At 43.6% G+C, this 25,735-nt stretch overlaps 1 protein-coding gene across 1 annotated transcript in view; it reads right to left on the bottom strand.

Moving 5' to 3' along the window:
• NODAL (nodal growth differentiation factor) overlaps positions 1–25,735 on the bottom strand; it is a 55,322-nt gene that overhangs the window by 12,166 nt on the left and 17,421 nt on the right. The window contains exon 2 of the mRNA XM_078640434.1: positions 4,828–5,648. Within this exon, the coding sequence (XP_078496560.1) occupies positions 4,828–5,648 (821 nt within the window). The remainder of the gene's footprint in view (positions 1–4,827; positions 5,649–25,735) is intronic.

Here is a 25,735-nt window from a genome sequence, read left to right as displayed (position 1 = left end):
TCCCCGAAAGAGGTTGGAATCTCTAGTAAGCTCAGACTGGTACAACTTAAAATCCTACACCGCATCTACTACACCAGGACACTGTTGCATAAAATACAGAGAGCACTACACCCCTTCTGTTTGAGAGGCTGCGGGGAGGAAGGGACACTGATACACACACTATGGGAATGCCCACAAATACGCGAATTCTGGAGACAGATACTCCGCTCAATCTCCCAGGCCCTTAAACTTTCCATATTACCTGAACCACGCAAATGCCTTTTGAACATTTGGGACCCCAATGACCTGGGTAGATACGAACTGATTTGGGCAACATTGGCTATGACAGTGGCTAAGCGGGATATAGCACAGAAATGGGGTGCGCCGGACGTACCCACCGCCAGTAGATGGGCTAAAAACATGGACGTCCTAATGGTAACTGAGAGAGCAGTTTACGTACTTCGGGCAGCGCCCCGAAAGTGGAACAAAGTGTGGGCGGCATGGAACGTATACAGAGGGGACATCTGTGAACCCTTACCGGAGGGAGAGGACTTCGACTCGGAGGGGGAGGAGGAGTAACAGAACGGATGCGGGGTAGTTCCTCAATAACAGGACAACGCGACATTAGCGGCGCTAACCTGGCCATATACCAAAGTGCAAGTGGAGACACAGGATACTACGAGCTGTGGGTGAAACAAAAGGACTATGATGACACATGGTTGGGGGGGGAAGTTGGGAAGTTTGTTATTACTGTTTTAAATGAAAAGTGATGTTACCATTGATAATAGGGGAGGGAGGGGATATCAGAGGGTTGCAATTTACACAATGAAACAGACAATTGATATATATACAAGACTCGGGAAGCTTCAGGCGACACAGTCCTTGTTACGGAAAAGTCGCTCATCAACTATAGACATGATAATTTGTACAGTACGTAATGATTGCCAAAAGAATGTATGCAACTAATTAACCACTATTCCTTCCTCTCAATAAAGTTTAAAAAAAAAAAAAAAAAAAAAAAAAAAGCACATGCAGTGTGCTGCCTTAACAGAAGAGAAACAAAGACCTGGGCAATCTGTGTGTCATGGGAAACCACAAAAAAGATACTTTCAAATTACAGATGTTGTGTTGGTGGTGGACTTATTCAAAGAGCTCATTCATGTGGGCACTTCTCTGAAAACTTATGTTGCAGACAGTAGGTTTTCTGTACCAAGGCTTCATAACCATAATACAGTTTCCAGCATCAACAATCAAGCATACATGCTGTGTAGCAAACCGAGGGAAACTGACAGTGATACTTGAAGAGATTCTTCCATCCATTCCAGTTTTGTTTTTCAGAGAATTTGGGAACATTACTCTCATGTTCATCTCTACATCATTTTATAAAAATAATAAACAGAATACTGTCTCAAAGCCCTCAGCAGAACCAGGGCCGGAATGGCTACCGGGCAGTTAAGAATGCTGCCGAGCTGCTGCCTGTTTTTTCTGCAGTGGAGGCTGATTTCGTCCATGGAGACCTGCGTATGCTGCGAAATACTGAAAGCAAAACGAAGTTCGTTTAGCTCACGCAGGTCCCCATTAACGAAATCACCCCCCAGCTCAGCAGCATTCCTAACTGCCCGGTAGCCACTCCGGCCCTAGCAAAATCTTTGTCTACCATAATATTCATATTACTTAGAGCCATGTATTTTCTCATGACTAACAAATTTGGGCTGATTAGTTGAACAAGCCCTAGATTTATTCTAGGGCACAACAATTCGCCATTGATGGGCAATATGCATGTACACTTTTCCTAAAAATAGCGACCATATTATTTTATGATAGAAAAGTTAGACCTAGTTATATAAATGTGTACAATTTTGGCTGTGAAATATGGTGAACAATCAGGACCGTATATCGTGGACTTCATTTGGCTCCTTAAATGCTCTTGGGTAGATCGCTCAGGCCCCTAGCTTTTAGGTATGTTAAATTCATCAATCATAAATTATTTTGGAGATTAAAAATTCTTTACAATGTATTTCAGTGCTTCTTTTGCAGCTAGTTTTTCTGATGAGTAAATCTGATTCAAATACTATTTTCTATCTATTTAGATAGATTCAGTACTCATTGTGTGGAGTTTCACCTAACTCAGATACACCCTTGTATATACCCCTTCCCTCTTCCACGCACCCCCCACCCCCCAACTCTTCCTCACTATTGTCTGTGGCAGTTTTAATCAGACAATGATATTACTGTGTGTACCGTCCAAGTCCTCCCACAACTACATCTGGTTGTCATGGGAAGCACTATAGAATTTGGGATAGTTCAGTCAGTTGGAATTCAGCAGTGGAGTAGAAGAGCTCATGAGTGTTGGGGTGTGTATTTCCATGGAAATAAACTATCAAGTTATCTCATTCTAAACGTCTTCACCTAGCCACAGGGATAACTGTTTGCATGTATAGACATTGCAACCAACCGTCTGGAGCATCAGGCATAAAAGGCGATGGCAGGACTGTGAAATTCAGGAAGGACATAGGATGTTAAACTTAATTTACTAAAAGGACATCATGATATCCAGGAAAGGGCAAGTATGTGCCCTATAAAGTACTCTTTCCAAGATGGGTGCAAGGTTTCTATAGAATGTGAGGTTCCCAATCCAAGATGAAGTAGAGTTGTTTACTATGATGCCAGTTACTGTTTGAATCATGTATAAATAATCATTTCCAAGTGATGGGTGAACTGCTACACATTTGGTCCTTTATTTTTTGGCAGATTCCTTGCCTCTTGCTACTATGTTTAGTCCTGATTTTTGCTTCTAGAAGTTCAGACCTCCGGTAGATTCTATTTCTGGATAGTTTTGTTATTTCTGTTCCCAGGTGTCTGGATTTGCTGTATGACTTATCACACCATATTAATCTTTATCTTCAATTAAGAACTACAAGACTGTCAAGGAGGTCTTTGACCCTCGGTGTGTTTTTTACTCATAAATAAGGCCTTCTTAAAGAGACACTTGACATCGTTCACATGTACAGTCCGATGCATTGTGGTTCATGGCTATGTCGACCAGTTGCTCTTTCCTCCAGTAGTCAATAAGGTGACTTCACTGGTTATTTCTGCCTCAAGTTCCTGTCAACAGTCGAATGTTAGTTATGAAAAGCAACGCAAAGGAGATGTTTATAAGCTGGTGAATGGAGAAAGGATAAGCTATTTTGGGGTGGGAAAATAAAATATCCCTAGGACCAGGTACCTTTCATGGTTGTACAAATTCCTGTATTGGTAGGCTCTGGTTCGTGCTACATCACCCTGAATATGTCATTAAGCTTTAAAGTGTAGAAGGAATTCATTGCAACAGCAGAACTCTTTTAGCAGATGTACATGTACTAGATTGGAAGCAGCTGTCATGGTAAATAAATTAACTTAAGTGTTCCAAATAATATAGGAATGTAAAGATGATTCGCTTTGTTATGATTGCGTATAGAAAGACAATCGCGGCAACAGTTTATATACTAGGTGTCCTGATAAGTGCACAAAAACTCATATCAAAAAAGGTTGTGTGATGTTAATTTAAAAGAGCTGATTGAGGAGTTAGAGGGGTTAGCGCCAGTTATCATTGCAGTTATGTTTGATAGATTTATTAGAGTGGTTGTAGACTAAAAACGTCCAGTGACAAGATTTTGACGGGCATGGTTTCCCAGTTTCATGTAAACTAATGTAACTATAAATGAATTGTTAGTGATCTTACAAAAGGTGGACTGGTTTACAGAATTTGATAATACTTATACTCCTCCACTCATGGCTTTACTTCTTTAACTATTGGTGCACATTGATTTAGACTGATGCAAAAGGGCCATGAGGAAGGTCTGTGATGGAAGAAAAGGCATAGCATATTCCCAACATGACATCCTGAGGTGTAAGGCTACAGAAGAAAGCACAACAACAGAATGCATCTGGTGCTTAAGAAGCTATGTTCTCATGCAAATAATTGGAAATGCCAGCAAACTGTTTATGTGGTTTCATACTTGAGCTACTCTATTTAAAAGCAGAACAATTAATAAAAAGTTGATAGTAGTAACGATGAAGGTTTCACCACCCACTGACAAATCATATTTAAGATCATATCTAATGGAGTTCTACTTAAAACTTGTAGCAAGGTTTGCAGTGATGGCCAAGGAATTGGGAGAATGGATAAAGAAAGCTAAAGTTATGATTGGTGTGAGGGGGGTAACAGTGCATTTGAAGCTAAATGAAGCTTTATTAAGGATACAAATGTGTTAACATGTTCAACATCAAAAGCTTGATTACACTTACCATTGATAACAGTGCTCAAAGAGGTGGAGCTTTGTTAGGTTAGTGCAGCAGCAGGAGGATGTTACTTCTTTTGCTTCCAGGGCTTTGAAGATACTGGTGTGGATGCATAGCTATTGAAAATGAGACTTTCCATGTGTTGGCCTCGGTCAACTCCAGGATATAAGTATGTGGCCTGCCATTTAAAGTGAATACCCCTTTGCCAAGTCATTCAATTTACACCCTGTGTTTCATAGTTGCCCTTCATAAATCACAGAAGACATATTTTGCTTGTTTTGACTTATTTGTATTTTGCATATATTTTTTTCTCCAGTAGATTATGTCTTCTTATTCCTGGAGGCAACTGATCATAATAATGAGCTATTTGTTATAATGACCATGTTGGATGTTGTTGAACACAGACACCTGTGATGGTGTTCCAATTAGAAAGAAACAGCCTTGAGTTAAAAAAAAAAGACTTTGTAGTGTAAATCACACTATAAAATACAATAGATTTAATGGCTATTACCCAAACTCAAAAGTTATAATTTGTTCCTCAGGTTTATAGATAAAAAAAATTCTCACCTGCATGTAGGCATGGTTGGTGGGCTTGAAATGCTCCCCCAGAGGGCTGGGGCACTGCCCCTCACAGCGGTATGCATTGTATTTTTTAGGGTAAACGATCCAAGATCCCCAACCAATTTTATCAAAATCCACATAGAAGTCTACTCTGCGGCACTGAGTCCTGGAAAACATGCCCTGGGAGAACCTACGTACTCCCATGAGGTGGTCTTTGAGTTTTTTGTTTCTCCTAAGTCTCTTCGTCTTCTCTAACAGAAGTGAGTTCTTTTCTTGGTCATTTGGCTTAGGAGTTTCAAGTGAGAGATATTTGGACTGCTCCGCCGCCTGTTGCAAAGTGGATTTTGTCAAAACGTGACTTTTCTTTGAGACGGTAGAAAAAACCACCATCAGCACCTGCTTTTCCCAAGCATAAGGGTTTGATTGAAGACCTTGTTTATTCCTGAGTTTTGATGATGGTGTGCTTTCCTCATTGTGAATTTTAGGGCCAGTATGACCTCCAATTGCTGATGTTCTATGCCAAGGAAGCCTGGCTGCATCCATTAGGAGTTTGGTGGAATTCACCACTATCCAGCCAGATGACAGAGGCTGATGTGGTGAAACTGAAATGGAACCCAAATAGATTTGATCAGGGCAGGTTGAAAATTTCCAGTCACATGGTTGATCCTGCTGATGAAAGATATCCATTGTCATTTTATCTCCATGGTGTAGCAATTCTGAGAAATTAGGCCACTTAAGCCTCAACTCTGCCAGCTGTACCTCCTCTTCTTTATTAAGAGATGATAAGTCAAAAATGATGCTCCAACGATCTTCTGTTGTATTTATACCTGTTTTCAAAAAGACAACATAGGTTGAGGGTAATCAGCAGGTGTAATCAGGTTATTCAGTCGCCCCATAGTGTTAGATAACAGTAATTTCCTATCCCGCAGCATGTAATAAATAGGTGGTTACGGTTCTTAGTGATGCACGTGCACAATTTATTCAACATTACTTTAGATTTGATGTAGTTCACATAGCAGGGGACAACTCGAGGAAATCTCTGACAAAATAAGGTGTGTGCAAAATGCTTCTTTACTGCCAATGTTTAGCAAAAATGATAACTTCAAGGCGTTTGTCATCTGCAAAAGGTTTAGCCTACAATTGAAATTTCCCCAGCTGAGATTTTGGTGAAGAATTCCTCCCAAACAAAAAGCATGTTTTTGTCCGGTGAAACTTCACCAAGTTGACAGAGTAATCAAAAAAAATCAAATAGGAGAGGGACAGAGACACAAAGCGTGGACGGTAGAAGAGGAAGGCGAAATATTGGGGTTATCTATGTAACGGCATTACCACATTGAAGAAACAATTACATAACATTAGGTCATGTAGAACACATTTCCACAACAGAAATAATCATATTACAAAGAACCATTCCTTATAGGTTTTAATTGTTTCATGATTTGCAGCAAAAAGCTTGTCCACCCATTGAAACTGTACTGTCCTGCATTAGGCTTCCTTCTTTAAGATATTACACATTGCAGACAACGTGTAAGTCAGACTAAGATCCACCAACACTTTTAATACATTGCAATGTAATAGCTTTTAAATAGGTTAAATATGCTAAAAACATTCCCTGTTAATGTGTATACGCATGACATCAAATGGCCCCTGAGAGTGGTACAGAAATCTGTGAATGCACTGTTCTTGCGGTAAAGCTGGGGCGTCCACTGCCTTCCCATAGAACTCTATAAGTTAGCAACCAGAATGATAGCCCCATACCTGAGAGACATGTATGTTGAGAGTCGGGACTGTGGTAAACTTCCTATTGGCCAGCAATTGCCACAATTGTGGTCATCCATAAAGTGGGCAAACCAAGAAGTAGCTGCTCCTCATATCGCCCTATCTCCTTACTTAATGCTGAAGCTAAAATCCTTGCCAAGTTACTTGCCTCACGTTTAATGCAGGTCACTTCAAGGTTAGTACATCCCAACCATTCCGGCTTTACGCCAGGAAGGAACACCTCACTTAATTTGCGCAGACTACATGAACTCCAGGACAAACAAGCACACTAAGAGAAGACGTAGTAGTAATGTCCCTAGATGCCAAAATGGCATTCAACATCATTGAATGGCCTTATTTATTTGCAGTTCTGGGAAAGTTGGGTTTCAGTCCCAACTTTACAGAATGGCTTAAACTCCTCTATAGTGAACCCCTATAACAGGTGGTGGTCAATGGGACACTGCACTCGTCCTTTGCCCTTTAAAGAGGAATGCCACATTGATACCCCCTGTCGCCACTACTCTTTGCCTTAGTATTAGAGCCTCTTAACGCATGGATTTGCAGGGATCTCTTGATAAGGGGTCTTCAGTGGATGGAAGACTGGGAAGACCGACTATCTCTCCATGCGGACGATATACTCTCATACCCGGCCTCACCAAAATCCATGATACAAGAGTAATAAATATATTTACCAACTTCGGGAAATATTCAGGATACTCAATCAATAGGACCAAGTCTATAGTCTATATTCTGAGATGTGAGACTCCTCCCTCTCCCTAGAGACTGTGAGACAACAGTAGTCGCAGAGGCATTCCGATATCTGGGAATCTACATTACCACCGACCCCGTGCAATTTTACGATCTGATTCTTCTACCCCCACTACAGCACCTTAAAAGCGATGTGCGGCACTGGAAAACCTTCACACTAACTTTACTGGAACGCACCATGTTATTTAAAATGATGGCACTTCCACGCTTTCTTTATGTATTACAAAACTCTCCATTTCCGGTACCAACCTCTTATTTTAAAACTATTGCAAGTGAATAGAAAGAACTTCTAAGGGTTGGGAAGCCACCCCCACTTGCTATGCAAACACTGGTGAGTGGATGGTATGATGGAGGGTAGGACTCCCTGACATGCGTAGGTACGACTGGGCAGCACCGCTGATGGCTATTAATCACTGTACACACCGTCCATTTGATGAGTTAGGATATAGAATTGACAAAATGGTCTTGCCCGGGGGGGGTATGAAAGGGTGCTCTATAATACACCAACACGGCTATGCCTCTCAGACCCTACTAAGCACATGGTACAGTCTGGCATGCAGCTAACAGAAGCCTGGGCTGGACATCAAAGATTACACAGGCCACCCCACTATCGGACACAGAACAGTTGGAGACATAGAGGAATACCAAGGGATTTGATAAATGGACTTAATAGGAATCTCTCAGGTGGGAGACTTATGGCTCGAGGGAGGAGTAATCCCTTTTGCGCAGCTACAATTTGAGTATGATCTGGCTGCCACAGAAATGTTTAGATACATACAGATTAGAAGTGCTCTCCAAGCGCCAATTCCCAGGGGCGAATTGCTCCCTGAATCCTCTCCATTGGAGGTCAGAATTTTAACAGAGTACATGAGACGGAAGGCAATGTCCCTAACCTACCAAAAATTGATTAACAATGCCCCTGACTCCCTCTCCTCACTCAGAGAAAGCTTGGTCCGAGATATAGGAGAGCGGGATGAAGAGGATTTCAGGAAGCGATGAGAAGCGATGACCTCCCCATGCTAGGTGGGGATTTCGTCCAGGTTCAGGGTAGAGCAGCTTAAAATTCTACACAGATTGTATTACTCATTTCAAATGCTGCCCAAAATGGGCTTCAGGGAGGATTCAAAATGTAGGAGACTATGAAACCAGGAAGGCAGGTTTTTTTCATATGATATGGTCGTCCGTCTACATTAAAAGATACTGTGAGAGGGTTGTGGACTGTCTAGGAGAGGTACTGGTGACAAAGTTGGAGCCAGAGGTCAAATGATGCCTCTTAAATATATAGGCTGGGACACAGATCTAGATAGCAAAGAAAAGATTTGGGCGATGCTTGGAATGGTGCTAGCTAAGCGTAATATAGCTCGAGCATCGGGGATCCCCGAAGCGCTTTCGGTTCAGGCTTAGCAGAACGATATGGACTGGTGAATGTTGGCTGGGAAAACAGTATATGAAAGCTGGGCTCCCCTAGGAGATGGGAGATGGTTGGGGCAAATGGAATCTGTATAGGGGGAACATATGTACTCCACCGCTAATTGATACTTGCCACTGGAACAGAGAGCAGTAGGTCAATACAATGGAGAAGTGATATATGTGCAAGTTAATGTAAGATGTAACAAATGTGATGCCTACCGAATTTGCAACTGATCCTTGCACTTTACCATAATACAGCAATGTATCGATGTTTTTCTATTGTAATCAATAAAAAGAGTTTATAAAAAAAGAATGCTTTCAACTTAAAACATACTCTACAAAAAATAGCAAACACTCAAGGCCCCAATGCTCTGTTCCTGCCCCCTGAGAAAGGAAATAAGTCTTTCAACCACAGTGTGAACTCCACTCTGGCTCCACCTCATCAAAGATCCAAGAGCAACTACAAAGCAATTGAAAACGTCTTCAAGACAAGACTAACAAAAACAAATAGTACAAAGACATCGAATACTATGCATATTTCAACACAATGAACCTGCCCTGGAAAACATCTATAGAGACATCCTTCAGCAGCCACTCTGCTGGTGAGTTGACATGCCTCCTCCGATCATTTAGGCCACCAGTTATGAAGACTCATGACCAGGTGCCGCGAGCGTGAGGGGTAGGTGTCTCCGCCGTCCCAGCGCCCGATCTGAGGTATAACCATCAGACAGCGCTGGCCTCACGGGAGCACACTGCGAGGCCTTTGTTACTCTCCTTTAGGGTCGCCTAACTAGAGCAGGACCTCCCGGCCCTCTTTTTACCCGACCCAGTGAGGTTGTATTTGCTTTTTGCTTTTTACTCTTTGAATGAGCTTTATATCACCCTTTTTTCACGTGTAGTACCTTGTCTTGGTCCTGACGAATCGCCGGATGGCGAGAAACATGTTGACCACACCGGGGGGTTGAGTTAGGGTTCTGTACCCCACCACAGTCTCTAGCTCCCCTCCCACCGCCTTTTAATCAGGGAAGCAGCCACGCCAATAAAACCCATTGTGGACTGGTTACCCTATTTTAATATTCACTCACCCTGCACCGACTACACTACTTTCCTTCCTACTCACACACACCTTCGGCAAGGAACAAAAGAACTCCGCCAAAAGGGTGCCCTCCGGCACTCCGTCAGACATTGCAGCGCCGGTCTGACGAGGAGCAGTGAGCCGATGATGACACTGGACACCCTACAGTCAGGGTGTGTTCCACACCTAACGCTCTGGGTGTGTGAGGCTCTCTAGTTACGACAAAGGAACCTCCCAGTTCCTTGACTCTGCACACCCTATTCCCTCTCCACACTGTAACACCCTCTTCCCCGGGGAACTTTGTATCCTTCTGTGGACTCATGACATCATACCACGGTTGATAATAAAAGCATATTACTGGTAAAGTTATCATGTCACTACTTAGGATCACCCATGGTCCCATAACAAGGGCATCTTCCTGGACTCCCTCAAGATTGGACAGATAATTTCCTTCTTGAAGAAACTCAACATAAACCCCAAAACCTCCTCAATTGCCAGCCGATCACTCATTTTCCATTCCTGAGAACTACTGATGACACTCAGATGTACCTGAAAGTCCCCTCTGCCTATTAAATCATGCACCTGAAGGACTACCTCCCCCTATTCAAGCACAGATTTCAAAGTCTCCCCTCACGCCATTGATCCAAAATCTGAAACTGCATTTTATATGAGTCACACCAAACTCAAAACAAGTACAAAGATGACACTTAGCCGTGAACGTAGATTGCATCACTCCACAACTCTCCAGCAGTTCCAAATCTCTCACCCACACCAAGACAGCAACCTCAGTATTAGCACTCAGATCGCACAGATAGCAGTCTCTCTTGCACAATGTGAAGCATTTCCTTCCTGAGGTGCAGTTAAAGAAAGCTATTCAAGCACTGGACCTATTATATCTAAATGGAGGCAATGGGCTGTTGTTTCAAACCCGGCTCCCCCATGAGTGTTCTTCATTGCACTGTCGCCTGCTCAAGGGTATCCAAAAGTATGACAGACTCCTCCCCTGCCCTTAAAGCTCCACTGGCTCCCTTTTCCCACTTGCAACACACTTAAGACCAGTAACATCTCAATACCCCACCATTCTTGGCAATCAATATCAGTACCTCTGACTAAACGCACTATACCTCCCAGCTTGAGATCAGAAAGTGAAAGAAAGCTAAAACAAGTATAAAGTTATTTTCCTGCTATTGAATGTAGGTTTGGAACTCTATTCCAGCTCAGATGTGGCAAGCCAACTCTCTTCTCCTCATCTGACAGGAGCTTAAGACCAATCACTTAAAGCAACATCTCTTAATGTGAACAATTTGCTATTGATTGCTCCTTGAAAAGAGCGCCCCAACTCATAAGCTTCTATCACCTGTAGCGCCCATGCTCCTTTCCTGTTTCCTCTTTTCTGTCATATCCAAGTGATGTATAGCACCCTGTTGCATTTTTGTTGGGTGCACAACATAACAAATATATACATAATGATAACATTGCAAATGACATCACTGATGAGATCACTGATTTATCACCAAATATTATTTATGTTACATGAATATGCAGCTGAGTGACTGCATTTATTCTGATAGTAACCAGTTACTACAGTCACCAAGAAGGTGTCCTCACAGAGGTTGCATGAGTAGTAAAGAGTTCAGTTCCATCAAACTGATGTCTACTCTGTGTACCTCATTTGTAGTTTGGCAGGCCGTCCACCAAGTAGCGGTGCCTCTTCAGTCCCGGCGTGTAGAAAACATAAGGGTATAGCCAAGGGTTCGACCAAAAACCTGGGGTAATCAAAGAATATAGCAAGAGTGGTTCCTGGAACTGCTTATACAATTATTGCTTAGCAAGACAACGTATATCATAAATGCAAAAAAATGTTTCATTAGATTCACATGGAAAAGTCTATTAGAGAAAACAGAAAATGCCAAGTATGAATATGTAAAAAGAACACCTTTAATGTTATAAGTGACTATACATCAACAAGTTAAGAAGTGGGGGAAAAGTTCAAGGTGCTCACACATTGTTACCACAAAGTATACAAAAATATTCAATTGTGAAAAGAAGAAAAACTTAAACTGCATCCAATATTTCCCATTACAAAAGGTTATTGAGAGCACATCAAAGTTGGGTTTGAGAGGTAAAAGTAAACATCGTTTCAAACCAGCCAAATGAAAGGGTCATCAACTAAAAAAAATATATATATATATATATATTCATTACTAGGCACCATAGCTTCTCATTATGGTGGACAGGTCAGCAATTTTGTTTTGTTTTTCACAGAAAAACAGCCAAACATGGGTTTGATAAGGTTTTTCTTAATAGAACAAAGAATATTTCTGACATGCCGCATAGTTGTATCATCAATAACGTTATTTCAGATGTTACAGTCTTAAATGATGTAATATTTGAGATAACTAAAACTGGTGAATTTCAGTGGTTTGTTCATTTGACATTTATGCCTATCTATAAAGTCACTTTAACTTTTGTTTCTTTCAGTGGATTTCTAGGTTGTTGTTTTTTTGTAAAGTAATATTCTATTATCTAATGTAACACCAACACCACACCATGCGGTATTTTTGCCCACGCCCTGCGTCCAACCTCTCGTGGGCAGGCAAACACAGACACACACAGGCTTTGGCTGTTGCCCTGCATAGGGATTGCTGCAGGCCAGGCCCCGTGCCCATCCCCATCTGGTAACGAACCCCCGTGCCCTAGACATGGGCAACAGGGGGTTGAGCGCAGGGCCTGGGTGTCATTTTGCTTAAGGCAGTCCTACTGACTTTGCAAATGATCTGAACACTGAAATATAAAAAATGGGCCTATTTGCTTTATGAAGGGATCAGGATACCAACATGTATGAAGCACATGTATTATCTCTGTTAAAAAGTTACCAGTAATTATAACAAAATATAGATTTCAACAATTCGAACAGTGCGATGTTTAATATCCCAAAAAGGTCATAAAGTTTCATTTTAAAAAACAATGTCTTCTTTCGTTTTTGAAACATGTTCATGCTGCAAAGTGCAGCTACAGTACCAACCACAAGTGGGTTATGCACTCCAGCTGAACAGCATAGAGTTCCAGCTTTGAGTACTATAAACAAATATATGGTAAACTCTCCTAGGCTCATGGATTTAATTTCATTGGATATATTTTAACGTTGCTGGGGGCTGCTCCGCTCCCTGCATCACCCCAAAACAATTTTTAAAATGCTTGGTAGTGCCCCTGCCCTTTCTAGGGCTATCACCAAGCTCCACTGCTAGAATCCAGGGATATGGTGATTGCAGCTGGAGCTCCTTGACTTTTAAGTCCACTCAAATGTATGCTGTCAAGCCTCCCTTTGAGCACACCTTTGCTGTATGCTTGACTGCACAGATGTTACATTCAATTAAACCAATCAGAGGTGCACTTTCCTGCACCCACATCTCTTCCAGTAGGATGATATGCTGCTCCCTCCAGAAGATGGTAACTCACAGCGATTCCAAGGCAGTTTTTATATTGCCCACGTTCCAGGAACAAATGTGCATGGTGGTGAGATATGCTGTATTGTCGGTGGGTGTGCCTTGTAAGCTCAGAGGTCATCCTTCTGTTTGGATGGTTAATGTCTGAGGCAGCCAGCTCCAGTCAATGCCTAATTTCCTTCCTACACTTATAGTCAGAGCTGTTGATGTGGTGTCATATGTGTTAGGTTTTTCGGATTCCTCAGGATTGAACAGACAGATGAATGAGTCTCGATTCTTGATAGAAAGGCGTATTTCTTTGACGTGGAACTTTTTAGCAGAATTTGAGAATAAGCTTCATCATGCTTGATCTCTGATGAGGATGCCCCACTTTTCAAAGTACGATTTGGTTGAAAATACGGCCTTTGCTACCTCCTGCGAACGCCAGTTAACTAGCAGTTTTTCCGGCATCAATTTTTTCTTTGATCTGTGTTGGTAATGAATTTTGCATAGTCTGTGTCTGTTCACTCAATGTCGTTTGAATGCTTTTGACTAACTTTAAAATATTTTCACGAGGCATATGTTGGTGTGAAAGACAAATGAGTGTTGGCTTTGCTTGGTTGTAGCACGTCTTTCTGCTAGGCAAGTCAATATGTAGAATTTCTTTCAGGCATGTGTTCTTTCTGGTGGTTTAAATTCGGATTTTGTTCTAGCTGCACTTTGTTTGAACATTGGTTAGTGGAACCAATGGGTTGAGACTGAACATTTCTGTCTTGATGTGAAGAGTATGGTTTCAAGGACTATCAGTCAATACTCATATAATGCCAGTTGGGGGTTACTGCGAAGGTCTTTACTCCTGGCGAGGTCCTGATCATGTGGGTCCACATTATTGAGCCTTTGATAAGAGGGCTTCTACCATCTGAAACTGCCAACGCCTGTGAAGTAGTGGGAGCCTTGTTTTTCACCAGAGTTTCTTACACCACTTCCGTTTGCTTGAGCTGTTCCTGGCGCTGATAATTATCAGTTTGAAGGGGACCTTGAGCAATTTGAGCTTGGGGTGTTTTCATTCATTTTTTTTTTAGTTTAAAACATCACGTTGTCACTGAAATATTCACCTAACTATAACGTTACACTAACCTTTGTTTTTTTCAGTGAACTTCAGGGGTATTTTTACCATTTATAAAGACACCCCATGTTTTGCACGGCCGAAGGCCATGCGTGGTGTCGGGTTGGCCACAGGGCCTGGTCTGTGGCCTGACCTTGCATCCAACCCCCATAGGCAGGCATGCAAGTGACCCCATAGCTGTATGTGGCCAGTCCCTGCGAGTCCCCTACCCCCCCCCCCATGCATGTGTCCTTTCCACCATGAAACAGCGTGGATTTGGGCACAATGCCAGGTCTGTAGCCAGGCCCTGCACTCGACCCCCTACAAACTCACTACCACTAACAGCACATAGCCTTCTAGCATGTGTAGCATGAAGTTGGTCTCGCAGTTCATGGCTACGCTCAGGCAGACTTGCTGCTTTGATCGAAGAGCCACAACATAAAAATATAAAAAAGTGGGTCTCTTAACTTTATCAAGGGGTGATTATATCAATATATACATAAAGAAAATCTATCATCTTTGTTTCAATTAAAATGTGTATTTTAGTTGTTTACACAATGCAATGTTTAATAACCGTTATTATTATAAAACTGTATAGTAAAGTTTGAGCTAAAAATTAAATCAATGTGTCTGTGAGTCTTTTTTATTATATTTTTTATGTTTGCATTTTGTGGACTAAATAATATTTTAAAAGCAATACTCAAAGACATTTTGTTTTTATTTTAACATTTTTCAGCCCACAAATATGCAATCATAAAAGCAACCACAGCAGGGCCTTGCACTCTAGATGAAGAGTACAAAGCTCCTGCTAGAAGTGCTTTAAAAAAGATGCTAATTTCTGCTGGGGCCATGAATTTAGTGACCTAGGAGACTTACTGTTCTTTTTTTAATGTTTCTGGAGTATTGCTGCCCTACCTGCAGCCACCACCAAATTAAAGAAAATGCTAGTTGGTGTCCCTGCATGACACCAAATTTTGCATTAAAGTAGTACTTAATTGAAGACATTGCCTTTGCTTGAGAAATCAGCTTTAGGAAAGTGCTTCATAGGATCAGAGGATCTGCTCTTAAACTTTTGCTATCCTCTCTTAGTAATGGTACCCATGTAGTTGCTTTTAGAGATTTCACTTCTAGTCCTTTCTCTTTGCTGTGTGGGGCTCCACAAGGGTCTTCCCAGAGCCCCACAGGTTTTAATATCTATGTGGTTCCATTGGCTGCACTATCAGATTCTTATCTTACACAGATGACACACAAATTGTGGTGTCCATCCATTCAAATGTAGATGATTTAGCCAGTAGATTTAAGAACTACATGACAGCTTTGTTAACTGGATGAAAACTCACTGCTTAAAATTAAACTCCAATAAGACGGAGGGGCTTCTTTTTGGGTTGGATTTGTCTTTCTGGAATTCTTCTTGGTGGCCTTCTATGTTGAGCCCACTACCTACTCCAGTTATCAAAGTTAAGAATCTTGGAGCGATTTTCTATTCTGAACTAACATTTAAAGATCATATAAATCAGTTGATCATTTCCTGTTTTTATCTCTGGAAGCTATTAAAAAACGTTTTGCCAATTCTTTCCTCTGATCGGTGTTGGTCTCCCTAGTGCTTTCTCGAATGGACTACTGTAATGGTATTTACTTGAGCATAAAACAAGGCCTGCTAAAAAAACAAGCATTGAAAATGCAATAGGTCTCGCAATAGAAGAGTTTGACATTTTTCGTTTTGCATATAGATGAGTGGCGTTGCGTGGATGAGTGGCGTTGCGTGGATGAGTGGCGTTGCGTGGGTGAGTGGCGTTGCGTGGGTGAGTGGCGTTGCGTGGGTGAGTGGCGTTGCGTGGGTGAGCAGCGTTGCGTGGATGAGCGGCGTTGCGTGGCTGAGCGGCGTTGCGTGGCTGAGTGGCGTTGCGTGGCTGAGTGGCGTTGCGTGGCTGAGTGGCGTTGCGTGGCTGAGTGGCGTTGCGTGGGTGAGTGGCGTTGCGTGGGTGAGTGGCGTTGCGTGGGTGAGTGGCGTTGCGTGGGTGAGTGGCGTTGCGTGTGTGTGTGGCGTTGCGTGTGTGTGTGGCATTGCGTGTGTGTGTGGCGTTGCGTGTGTGTGTGGCGTTGCGTGTGTGTGTGGCGTTGCGTGTGTGTGTGGCGTTGCGTGTGTGTGTGGCGTTGCGTGTGTGTGTGGCGTTGCGTGGGTGAGTGGCGTTGCGTGGGTGAGTGGCGTTGCGTGGGTGAGTGGCGTTGCGTGGGTGAGTGGCGTTGCGTGGGTGAGTGGCGTTGCGTGGGTGAGTGGCGTTGCGTGGGTGAGTGGCGTTGCGTGTGTGAGTGGCGTTGCGTGTGTGAGTGGCGTTGCGTGTGTGAGTGGCGTTGCGTGTGTGAGTGGCGTTGCATGTGTGAGTGGCGTTGCATGTGTGAGTGGTGTTGCGTGTGTGTGTGGCGTTGCGTGTGTGTGTGGCGTTGCGTGTGTGTGTGGCGTTGCGTGTGTGTGTGGCGTTGCGTGGGTGAGTGGCGTTGCGTGGGTGAGTGGCGTTGCGTGGGTGAGTGGCGTTGCGTGGGTGAGTGGCGTTGCGTGGGTGAGTGGCGTTGCGTGGGTGAGTGGCGTTGCGTGGGTGAGTGGCGTTGCGTGGGTGAGTGGCGTTGCGTGGTTGAGTGGCGTTGCGTGTGTGAGTGGCGTTGCATGTGTGAGTGGCGTTGCATGTGTGAGTGGCGTTGCATGTGTGAGTGGCGTTGCATGTGTGAGTGGCGTTGCGTGTGTGTGTGGCGTTGCGTGTGTGTGTGGCGTTGCGTGTGTGTGTGGCGTTGCGTGTGTGAGTGGCGTTGCGTGTGTGAGTGGCGTTGCGTGTGTGAGTGGCGTTGCGTGTGTGAGTGGCGTTGCGTGGCTGAGTGGCGTTGCGTGGCTGAGTGGCGTTGCGTGGCTGAGTGGCGTTGCGTGGGTGAGTGGCGTTGCGTGGTTGAGTGGCGTTGCGTGTGTGAGTGGCGTTGCGTGTGTGAGTGGCGTTGCGTGGTTGAGTGGCGTTGCATGTGTGAGTGGCGTTGCATGTGTGAGTGGCGTTGCATGTGTGAGTGGCGTTGCATGTGTGTGTGGCGTTGCATGTGTGTGTGGCGTTGCGTGTGTGTGTGGCGTTGCGTGTGTGAGTGGCGTTGCGTGTGTGAGTGGCGTTGCATGTGTGAGTGGCGTTGCATGTGTGAGTGGCGTTGCGTGTGTGTGTGGCGTTGCGTGTGTGTGTGGCGTTGCGTGTGTGTGTGGCGTTGCGTGGGTGAGTGGCGTTGCGTGGGTGAGTGGCGTTGCGTGGGTGAGTGGCGTTGCGTGGGTGAGTGGCGTTGCGTGGGTGAGTGGCGTTGCGTGGGTGAGTGGCGTTGCGTGGGTGAGTGGCGTTGCGTGGGTGAGTGGCGTTGCGTGGTTGAGTGGCGTTGCGTGTGTGAGTGGCGTTGCATGTGTGAGTGGCGTTGCATGTGTGAGTGGCGTTGCATGTGTGAGTGGCGTTGCGTGGTTGAGTGGCGTTGCATGTGTGAGTGGCGTTGCATGTGTGAGTGGCGTTGCATGTGTGAGTGGCGTTGCATGTGTGTGTGGCGTTGCATGTGTGTGTGGCGTTGCGTGTGTGTGTGGCGTTGCGTGTGTGAGTGGCGTTGCGTGTGTGAGTGGCGTTGCATGTGTGAGTGGCGTTGCGTGTGTGAGTGGCGTTGCGTGTGTGTGTGGCGTTGCGTGTGTGTGTGGCGTTGCGTGTGTGTGTGGCGTTGCGTGTGTGTGTGGCGTTGCGTGGGTGAGTGGCGTTGCGTGGGTGAGTGGCGTTGCGTGGGTGAGTGGCGTTGCGTGGGTGAGTGGCGTGTGTGAGTGGCGTTGCGTGTGTGTGTGGCGTTGCGTGTGTGTGTGGCGTTGCGTGTGTGTGTGGCGTTGCGTGTGTGAGTGGCGTTGCGTGTGTGAGTGGCGTTGCGTGTGTGAGTGGCGTTGCGTGTGTGAGTGGCGTTGCGTGGCTGAGTGGCGTTGCGTGGCTGAGTGGCGTTGCGTGGCTGAGTGGCGTTGCGTGGGTGAGTGGCGTTGCGTGGTTGAGTGGCGTTGCGTGTGTGAGTGGCGTTGCGTGGTTGAGTGGTGTTGCATGTGTGAGTGGCGTTGCATGTGTGAGTGGCGTTGCATGTGTGAGTGGCGTTGCATGTGTGTGTGGCGTTGCATGTGTGTGTGGCATTGCGTGTGTGGCGTTGCGTGTGTGAGTGGCGTTGCGTGTGTGAGTGGCGTTGCGTGTGTGAGTGGCGTTGCGTGTGTGAGTGGCGTTGCGTGTGTGAGTGGTGTTGCGTGGGTGAGTGGCGTTGCGTGGGTGAGTGGCGTTGCGTGGGTGAGTGGCGTTGCGTGGGTGAGTGGCGTTGCATGGGTGAGTGGCGTTGCGTGGGTGAGTGAATGGTTAGCTGTTGCTTATGCGACGTATAGCACTTAATACTAAAGTAGGCAGACCTTCTTAGCCTTTGTGAGAATAATAGCAAAATAAAAATAAAAACCAGATCAAGTCAAGGACGCAAACGGCACCATGCTATTGTTTATTTACTCAGATGATTTGCATAAAAATGTAACTTGTGAGCACGTTTCTCTAACTCTCCAATAATCCCATTACAACACTTTGTACAAATGAGATTGGGACTCATCCTTCCGAAGTCGAGAAAAATGTGCAACGCTGTGTTGAAGTTAATTTTTTTAATTAACAAAATGCAAATAATGTGGAGAGATTTCAAGTGATTCAGGAATGGGCGCCCTTGTAAAGAGAAAGTACGGCCGGCCTGGGCAGTGATAGGGGAGGAGGGAGGAGAAATGCGAGTCACGGCAGCAGCAGCCTTTGATGTGCCTGCCGGCCGGCCGTGAATAATTAGGGGGTGAGAAATGCGCTCGGAGGGCTGCCTTTGATGTGGTAATGCGAGGCAGGCAGGCAGGCGGCTGGTGGCATTGTGCACGCGCTTTTTAGGGCTTGCGCAAGCGCAATGACCTAAAAAGCACATGCACTTGAAGGAATCGCCAGTGGAATCGCCAGTGGATAAACACTGGATAAGCCCCTATAGAGCTTCGCCAGCTATGCGCTGAAGCGCATCAGCAGGCGAGCCCTAAAAACAGAGACTGCAGTTTGCTCATGCCCGGCTTTTGGAAAATCTCAGGAAATATTCATCTGCCAGCGAAGGGCTTAAGGAACTTCATTGGCTGCCAATTAACACCAGAGTGGCTTTTAAAGCGCTCTGTCTGGCACATAAAGCCCTGCATGTGATTGGACCAGCATACTTAAAGGATAAAAATGTTGGTATTGTTGTATTTTAGGAATCTCTGCATCTGATTGCCATCTCCACTGGATTTTGGAGTATAGAATCCAGGGGGCACAGCGCAGGCAGTTGCTGAGGGAGAAGGGTCTCGGATTGTTTTGCCTTGCTAATAAACTTGTTGTTGCACTACAACATGTCTCCTGTGGACCTTAAAAGTGGCGATGAGGATGGGATGTCATTAACTGCTGCTCCATCGAGTGGAGAGGTTTGGAACCAGATCACATCAGTCTTAACTGGAGTCTAACAACCCCTGGGGCATGTTGCTGCTGTTTACGTTGATGGATTAAATTTACAAGCTGCGCGTTCATGAGAAATATGGCCAGTACTTCCTTGGTTACCATTTGGCAGGAGCTTTAGTGATACAGGGAGACAGGAGTATGAGTAGCCTGAATTTGGTCTGCATGTTTTGATTTGAAGTGACGCGAGGCAAGTACATGCTGAATCGCTCGCACCTACCTCGTCATCGTTAAGCAGGTCATGGCTGAACATTGAGACCGTGGCCTTCCATTCTGAGTTGATGTTGTGATGTAATCCTGCAGAGACGCTGCGCCAGCGGAACACTGAAGCTTTGACTCTGCGTTCTGCTCTGATGTTGGTGTGTGACGCAGTCACATATAGGCGCATCGGGCCGAGAGCGCAGCAACGCATCTGACATTGGTTGATGCGTTTGGGTGCCGCAGGTGTATTGAGTGACCGATATTGTTTAACAACGGATTCTGGAAAACGCAGGAGTCATCGATGCTTGGAGGACTGGTGGTTTAAAGAACAACAGAGCACACGGAGTCGGCAGTGATGACCTTACTTATTTCGGTTATTTGTGTTGCCAAGCTATGTACATCACAAGCATGACAACAGTGTCCACTTCAATTGTTTTAATTTTTTATGTTTGTTGTAGGTCTAGTCTATTTTTCCCTTGCAGACATATGTTCTCGCCATTGGTAGATACTGATGACGTGTGTATAGAATGTTGCACAAGTATTTATATGACGTCAGCCTCCAGCTGAATGGAGACAGAGCTTCCTGATTGAACCTGTCAGTCTTTCCTCCTCCTCTCCCCACAAGCTCGTTATTTAAAATAAATACTTGGAAGTACCAGAGGTTTCAATTTGGTTATTTACAAGACACAACAATTGCCGACGAGGACGGGATGAGAATCATTCGACGAGCTTGTGGAAGTTATTGTGCAGCGTGTTAAATACCTTGAGGCAAGTGACGAGATTTCAGTCTTTATATTGATTTGTTTCACGTTTTTTAAAACTCATTCTCTGTTTCATGTGGAGATTCTGAGTACGGTTGAAGACGGTTCTTCCTGTGTGAGGCAGCGTTCTACAAAAGAATATTCCCGTTTGTAGTGATCGTAACTTGCCAGGTTGATAAAAGAAAATTCTCAGGCAAGTTACGAATACTTTTCAATTCCAACAGAATTTTTCATTCTGTAAATTGTTCTTCAATTTGTGTGTTCGCACAGGTAACGGAGTGTATGTGAGGTAATGCAGTGGCAGAATTACAGTTACGGTTTCGTCAGTTCAACTGTCATCTGTCAACCGCCTCAGCTGTGCGGCAACCGGTGACTCATCTTGCTTACGTGACGCCATTTTGAGAGTGTCAGGTTAATATCGGAAACCCCAGCCACACGAGTACGCCGTTCAGAGCCACAAGGTACTTTTAATTACATTCATAATTTCAGCGGAGAGCGATATTGTCCAACCGTTTTCTGTTTTCTTCCAAGATTAAGTATTCGTCGAGGGAAAGTGAACTTTTGGGTTTTTCCACCAATTCAAGCATAGATCGAGAAATAAGTTGTTGTCATGTTGAGGCTGTTTTCATGTAAAATGTTTTCTGGTGCTAACTAAACATTACAACTGTGTGGGGAACTCCTTATATACGAACCCGGTCAGCGCTTTAAGTGCCAAAGATATTTGGTAACGTAGTTTATTGAGCGTCATACATGAATTTTGTGTTAAATTACATATTATTGTATCCATATTGTTTCCAAAAACAGTAATCGTTTTATTACATCTGAGCAAGCATTTGGTAGATATTATTCACATTTAATGTTTACATTAGTGATTGTGTAATAAGGTAGTTACAAATAGAGATATACAATTGAGTTCTATAAAAAAGAAAGAGACATCTGACAGTAAACTGGAAGTTATGGCCACTGAATCCAATTTCAGTGCACCACCATCGGCTTTCCTAAATGAACCTGGCAAACTGGTGATGAAGTGGCGCAATTGGTACAGGGCATTCAAAAATTATTTAGTAGCTATTAATGGCAAAACATATGAACCAGAGCGGAAGATGGCCATTCTTTTTGGACTTTTAGGCGTGGCTGGACAAGAAATTTTCGACAGTTTGCCCGAGTATGAACCAGACCCAGGCCAATTCATTCCTCTTGATGAGTTTCAAGAAGCAGTCAAAAGACTAGAGAAACAGTTTGGTGAGGAGGAAAATATTATGGTGGGCAGACACCGGTTTGCTATGAGAAAACAAAATGAAAACGAGAATGTGGAGGAGTACATTGCGAGTTTAAGGGTTCTGGCTACCAAGTGTGATTTCCAAGATAGAGTTGATGAATACATTCGTGACCAATTTGTTTTCCACTGTTATGAACGTAAAATTCAAGAACGTTTGTTAGCATGCAAAAGACCTACACTTTCCGAAGCGATTGATATCGCAAAAGGCATAGAACGTTCATTAGAGGGGTCTAAAGAATTGTCAAGAGTGGTTAGTTCAAGTTCTAACATAAGTTTTGTGAATGACAGGAAGAAAAAAGAGACCCTTTCGAGTAACACATCTCAATTTGTGTGTTTTAGATGTGGTTCAGGAAATCACAAAGCCGACACATTGAATTGCCCTGCTATTGGAAAGAAATGCACGAGATGTCAAAAGGTAGGGCATTTCGCTGGTGTTTGTGGCACATTTGGCCAGAAAAGGTTCATACCTACAAAAGTGAGTAATGTGGAGGAATTTGATGAGAGCATGTGTTCTAACATTGTGTTAATGGTCGAAGATGAGTACAAAAGTATCAAAGGTCCTTTAGGCACAGCTTATGTTGGAGAAATACAACTTAATGTCACAGCCGATTCGGGTTCACCGATAACGATTATCTCAGACAAAATTTTTTTCAAACATTGGCCACATGTAGATTTATTGTCATCCGATGTGAACCCAAAAGCATTCGGCGAATTTGAAATCAACATGTTTGGGTACTTTGAGGATATTTTAAACATCAAGGGAAGGTGTGTGAAAACAAAATTTCATGTAGCCGAACGAGGTAGGGACATCGTTGGTTGGAGGGATCTGGCTAAGTTAAAAATAAGTTTGAAACCTGGAGTAGATGACCCCATCGTACTTGATGATGGTTTTGTATCAAGTATTGATATAGATATGGTAACACCCAACGACGAGGATATCTCTACAATACTTCGCAAGTATGAGTCTCTATTTGAAGATCGCATAGGATGCGTAAAAGGTTTTGTTCATAAAATTATTCTTAAAAAGGATGCCATCCCTGTCAGACATAAAGTTAGATCCTTACCTATGTCAGTTAAAGAGGAGTTAGAAATGTTATTGGACAAACTTGTCAAAGAAGGCGTAATAGAACCAGCTGATTCAGCTGAGTGGATTTCCGGTATTGTACTAATTAAGAAGAAAAATGGTGAGTACCGTTTGTGCGCCGATTTGAGATCGTTGAACAAGAATATATTAGTGGATTGCTTTCCCCTGCCCAAAATGCAGGAAATATTGGCTGCTACTGCAGGGTCTAAGTATTTTTCACTCATCGATCTCAAGTCGGCGTACCACCAGGTCAGACTTGATGATGATTCCAAAAAATTAACCACTTTTGTCACTCCCGTAGGAGCGTTCAGATATATACGCTTACCGTTTGGCCTAGCATCTTCTGCTAGTGTTTTCCAAAAGCTCATGCAGAATATGTTTGGAGGTATGGACGGTATCCAGAGTTTCCAAGACGATATTCTCATCCATGCAAGTACCATAAGAGAACACAACGCCATTTTAGATTCAGCACTAGGTAAGTTGCAAAAGAAGGGAATGACCGTTTCTAAGAACAAATGTGAATTCCTTAAGACAGAATTGGAATATTTGGGTCACGTTCTCAGTCAGGATGGCATCAAATCCAAATTGAATTTAGTAAAGGCAATTTCTGATGCACCCAGACCAGAAGATAAAGACTCGCTGAGGTCATTTTTAGGTCTCAGCGAGTATTACTCAAGATTTATTGAAAATTACTCCAACATGGTTGAACCATTGAGAGCTATGTTACGCAAAGGTCAACTATTTGTATGGGAAAGTCAACAGGATCAATCGTTTAAAGATATCAAAAAAGCCATTGTACATGCCCCGACTTTAAAGCCATTTGACACCAAAGGGTCAAATATTATCACGATAGACGCCAGTTCGGTGGGCATAGGAGCTGTTTTCACTCAAAAAGTTGAAAAGTATGTGCACACTGTTGCTTTTATTTCACGCAGGTTGTCTAGCACAGAGAAAAATTACAGCACCATCGAGAGGGAAGCCCTCGCATGTGTCTGGGCTGTAGATAAACTTAAAATGTACCTGTGGGGTAAGAAGTTCGAGTTAGGTACTGATCACAAACCTCTCACGTACATGTTTGATGGTTATGGTAGAGGAAATGGGAAAGCTTCAGCCAGATTAGTGAGACTGCTTGCAAAATTGCAAGAATATAATTTCTCTGTTAGACATATAGCAGGCAAGGACAATGTCAGAGCTGATTTTCTTTCCAGGCTGCCCACTCCGAATCCAGAATGCACAGGTGAGGATGAAACTGAATGCGTAGTGTCAAGTATAGAAAGTTTCCAAGGCGTAAACAATGTAATATCGGAAAAAGAATGGATGAAGGCCATGAGTTTGGATCAAGTGTTAACAAAGGTTAAATGCTTCATGTCTACTGCATGTAATCTCACTGCTGACTTAAAGGTTATGTTACATGTTTCTGATGAATTATCTGTCGTTAAAGGTTTCCTCATGAGAGGAGATTTACTTATTCCCCCTTCCAAAATCAGGAATCAGTTCATTGCAATTGCACACAGTTCACACTTAGGATCTACCATGACAAAAAAATTATTGAAAGAACAATATTGGTGGCCTCAGATGGATCTTGATGTTAACCTGTTTGTTGACAGATGTGAAGTGTGTGTAAAGTCAGACAAACGATGGAAACCCAGAGTACAGGAGATGCAACTGGTGTCTATCCCTAGTTCTGCATGGTTTAAGATAGCCATTGACATGGCTGGCCCTTCCAAATTTTACAGCAGAATGCAAAATTTTTGATAGCTGTGAGTGACTACTACAGTAAGTGGATATATTACAGGTTTGTGCATACAATAGACTCAGACTCTGTCATTGACTTTCTGGACACTTGTTTCGCAATTGAAGGAAGTCCCCGTATTATGGTGTCAGACAATGGGAAGCAGCTAACATCTAATAAATTGACCGCCTTTCTGGACCATCACGGCATTCGTCAGGAGAAAACTCCTTTGTATTCGCCCAAGTCCAATGGTCAGATAGAAAGAGTGAATCGTTTTCTCAAAGATGGAATACAATTAGCTGTGGCTTCAAGATTTCCAGTGAAGAAGTTTGTCAAAGAAAGAGTGTTTGCATACAACACAACTCTAAACAGTGTTACAGGTTTTTCTCCGTTTTTTCTAATGAGAGGAAGAAGATGTGACAATAAGATGGTGCCAAAGATTACTTGTTTTGAGCAGTCATTACCTACCACCGTTGCTATGAGTGATGAGCAACTTGAAGTCAGGAAGAATATTGTTGACTGCCAAGTGAAGGCCAAAGTATATCACGACAAAGTACATAGAGCTGTTTTCAAAGAGTTCTGCAAGGGAGAATGGGCTATAGTTAAGAAACCCAACAGTCAGCTCAAAGGGGAGTCTAAATATTTCAACCCAGATGAAATTGTTGACGTTTCAGATAGCGCAATCTGTCTTAGGAATCTGGGTTGGCGCAACAAGAGCGATGCCATAAAATTAAAGAAAGATCAAGTTGAGTTATGGTTTAAAGGTATGACTAACAAAGCAGTGTGTGAAAGTGATGAATTTT

Source organism: Lissotriton helveticus, chromosome 5_1, assembly GCF_964261635.1.
Source record: "Lissotriton helveticus chromosome 5_1, aLisHel1.1, whole genome shotgun sequence".
Taxonomy (NCBI): Eukaryota; Metazoa; Chordata; class Amphibia; order Caudata; family Salamandridae; genus Lissotriton; species Lissotriton helveticus.
Note: the sequence above shows the minus strand (reverse complement) of the source record. Positions and strands in the feature narration are given on the sequence as shown.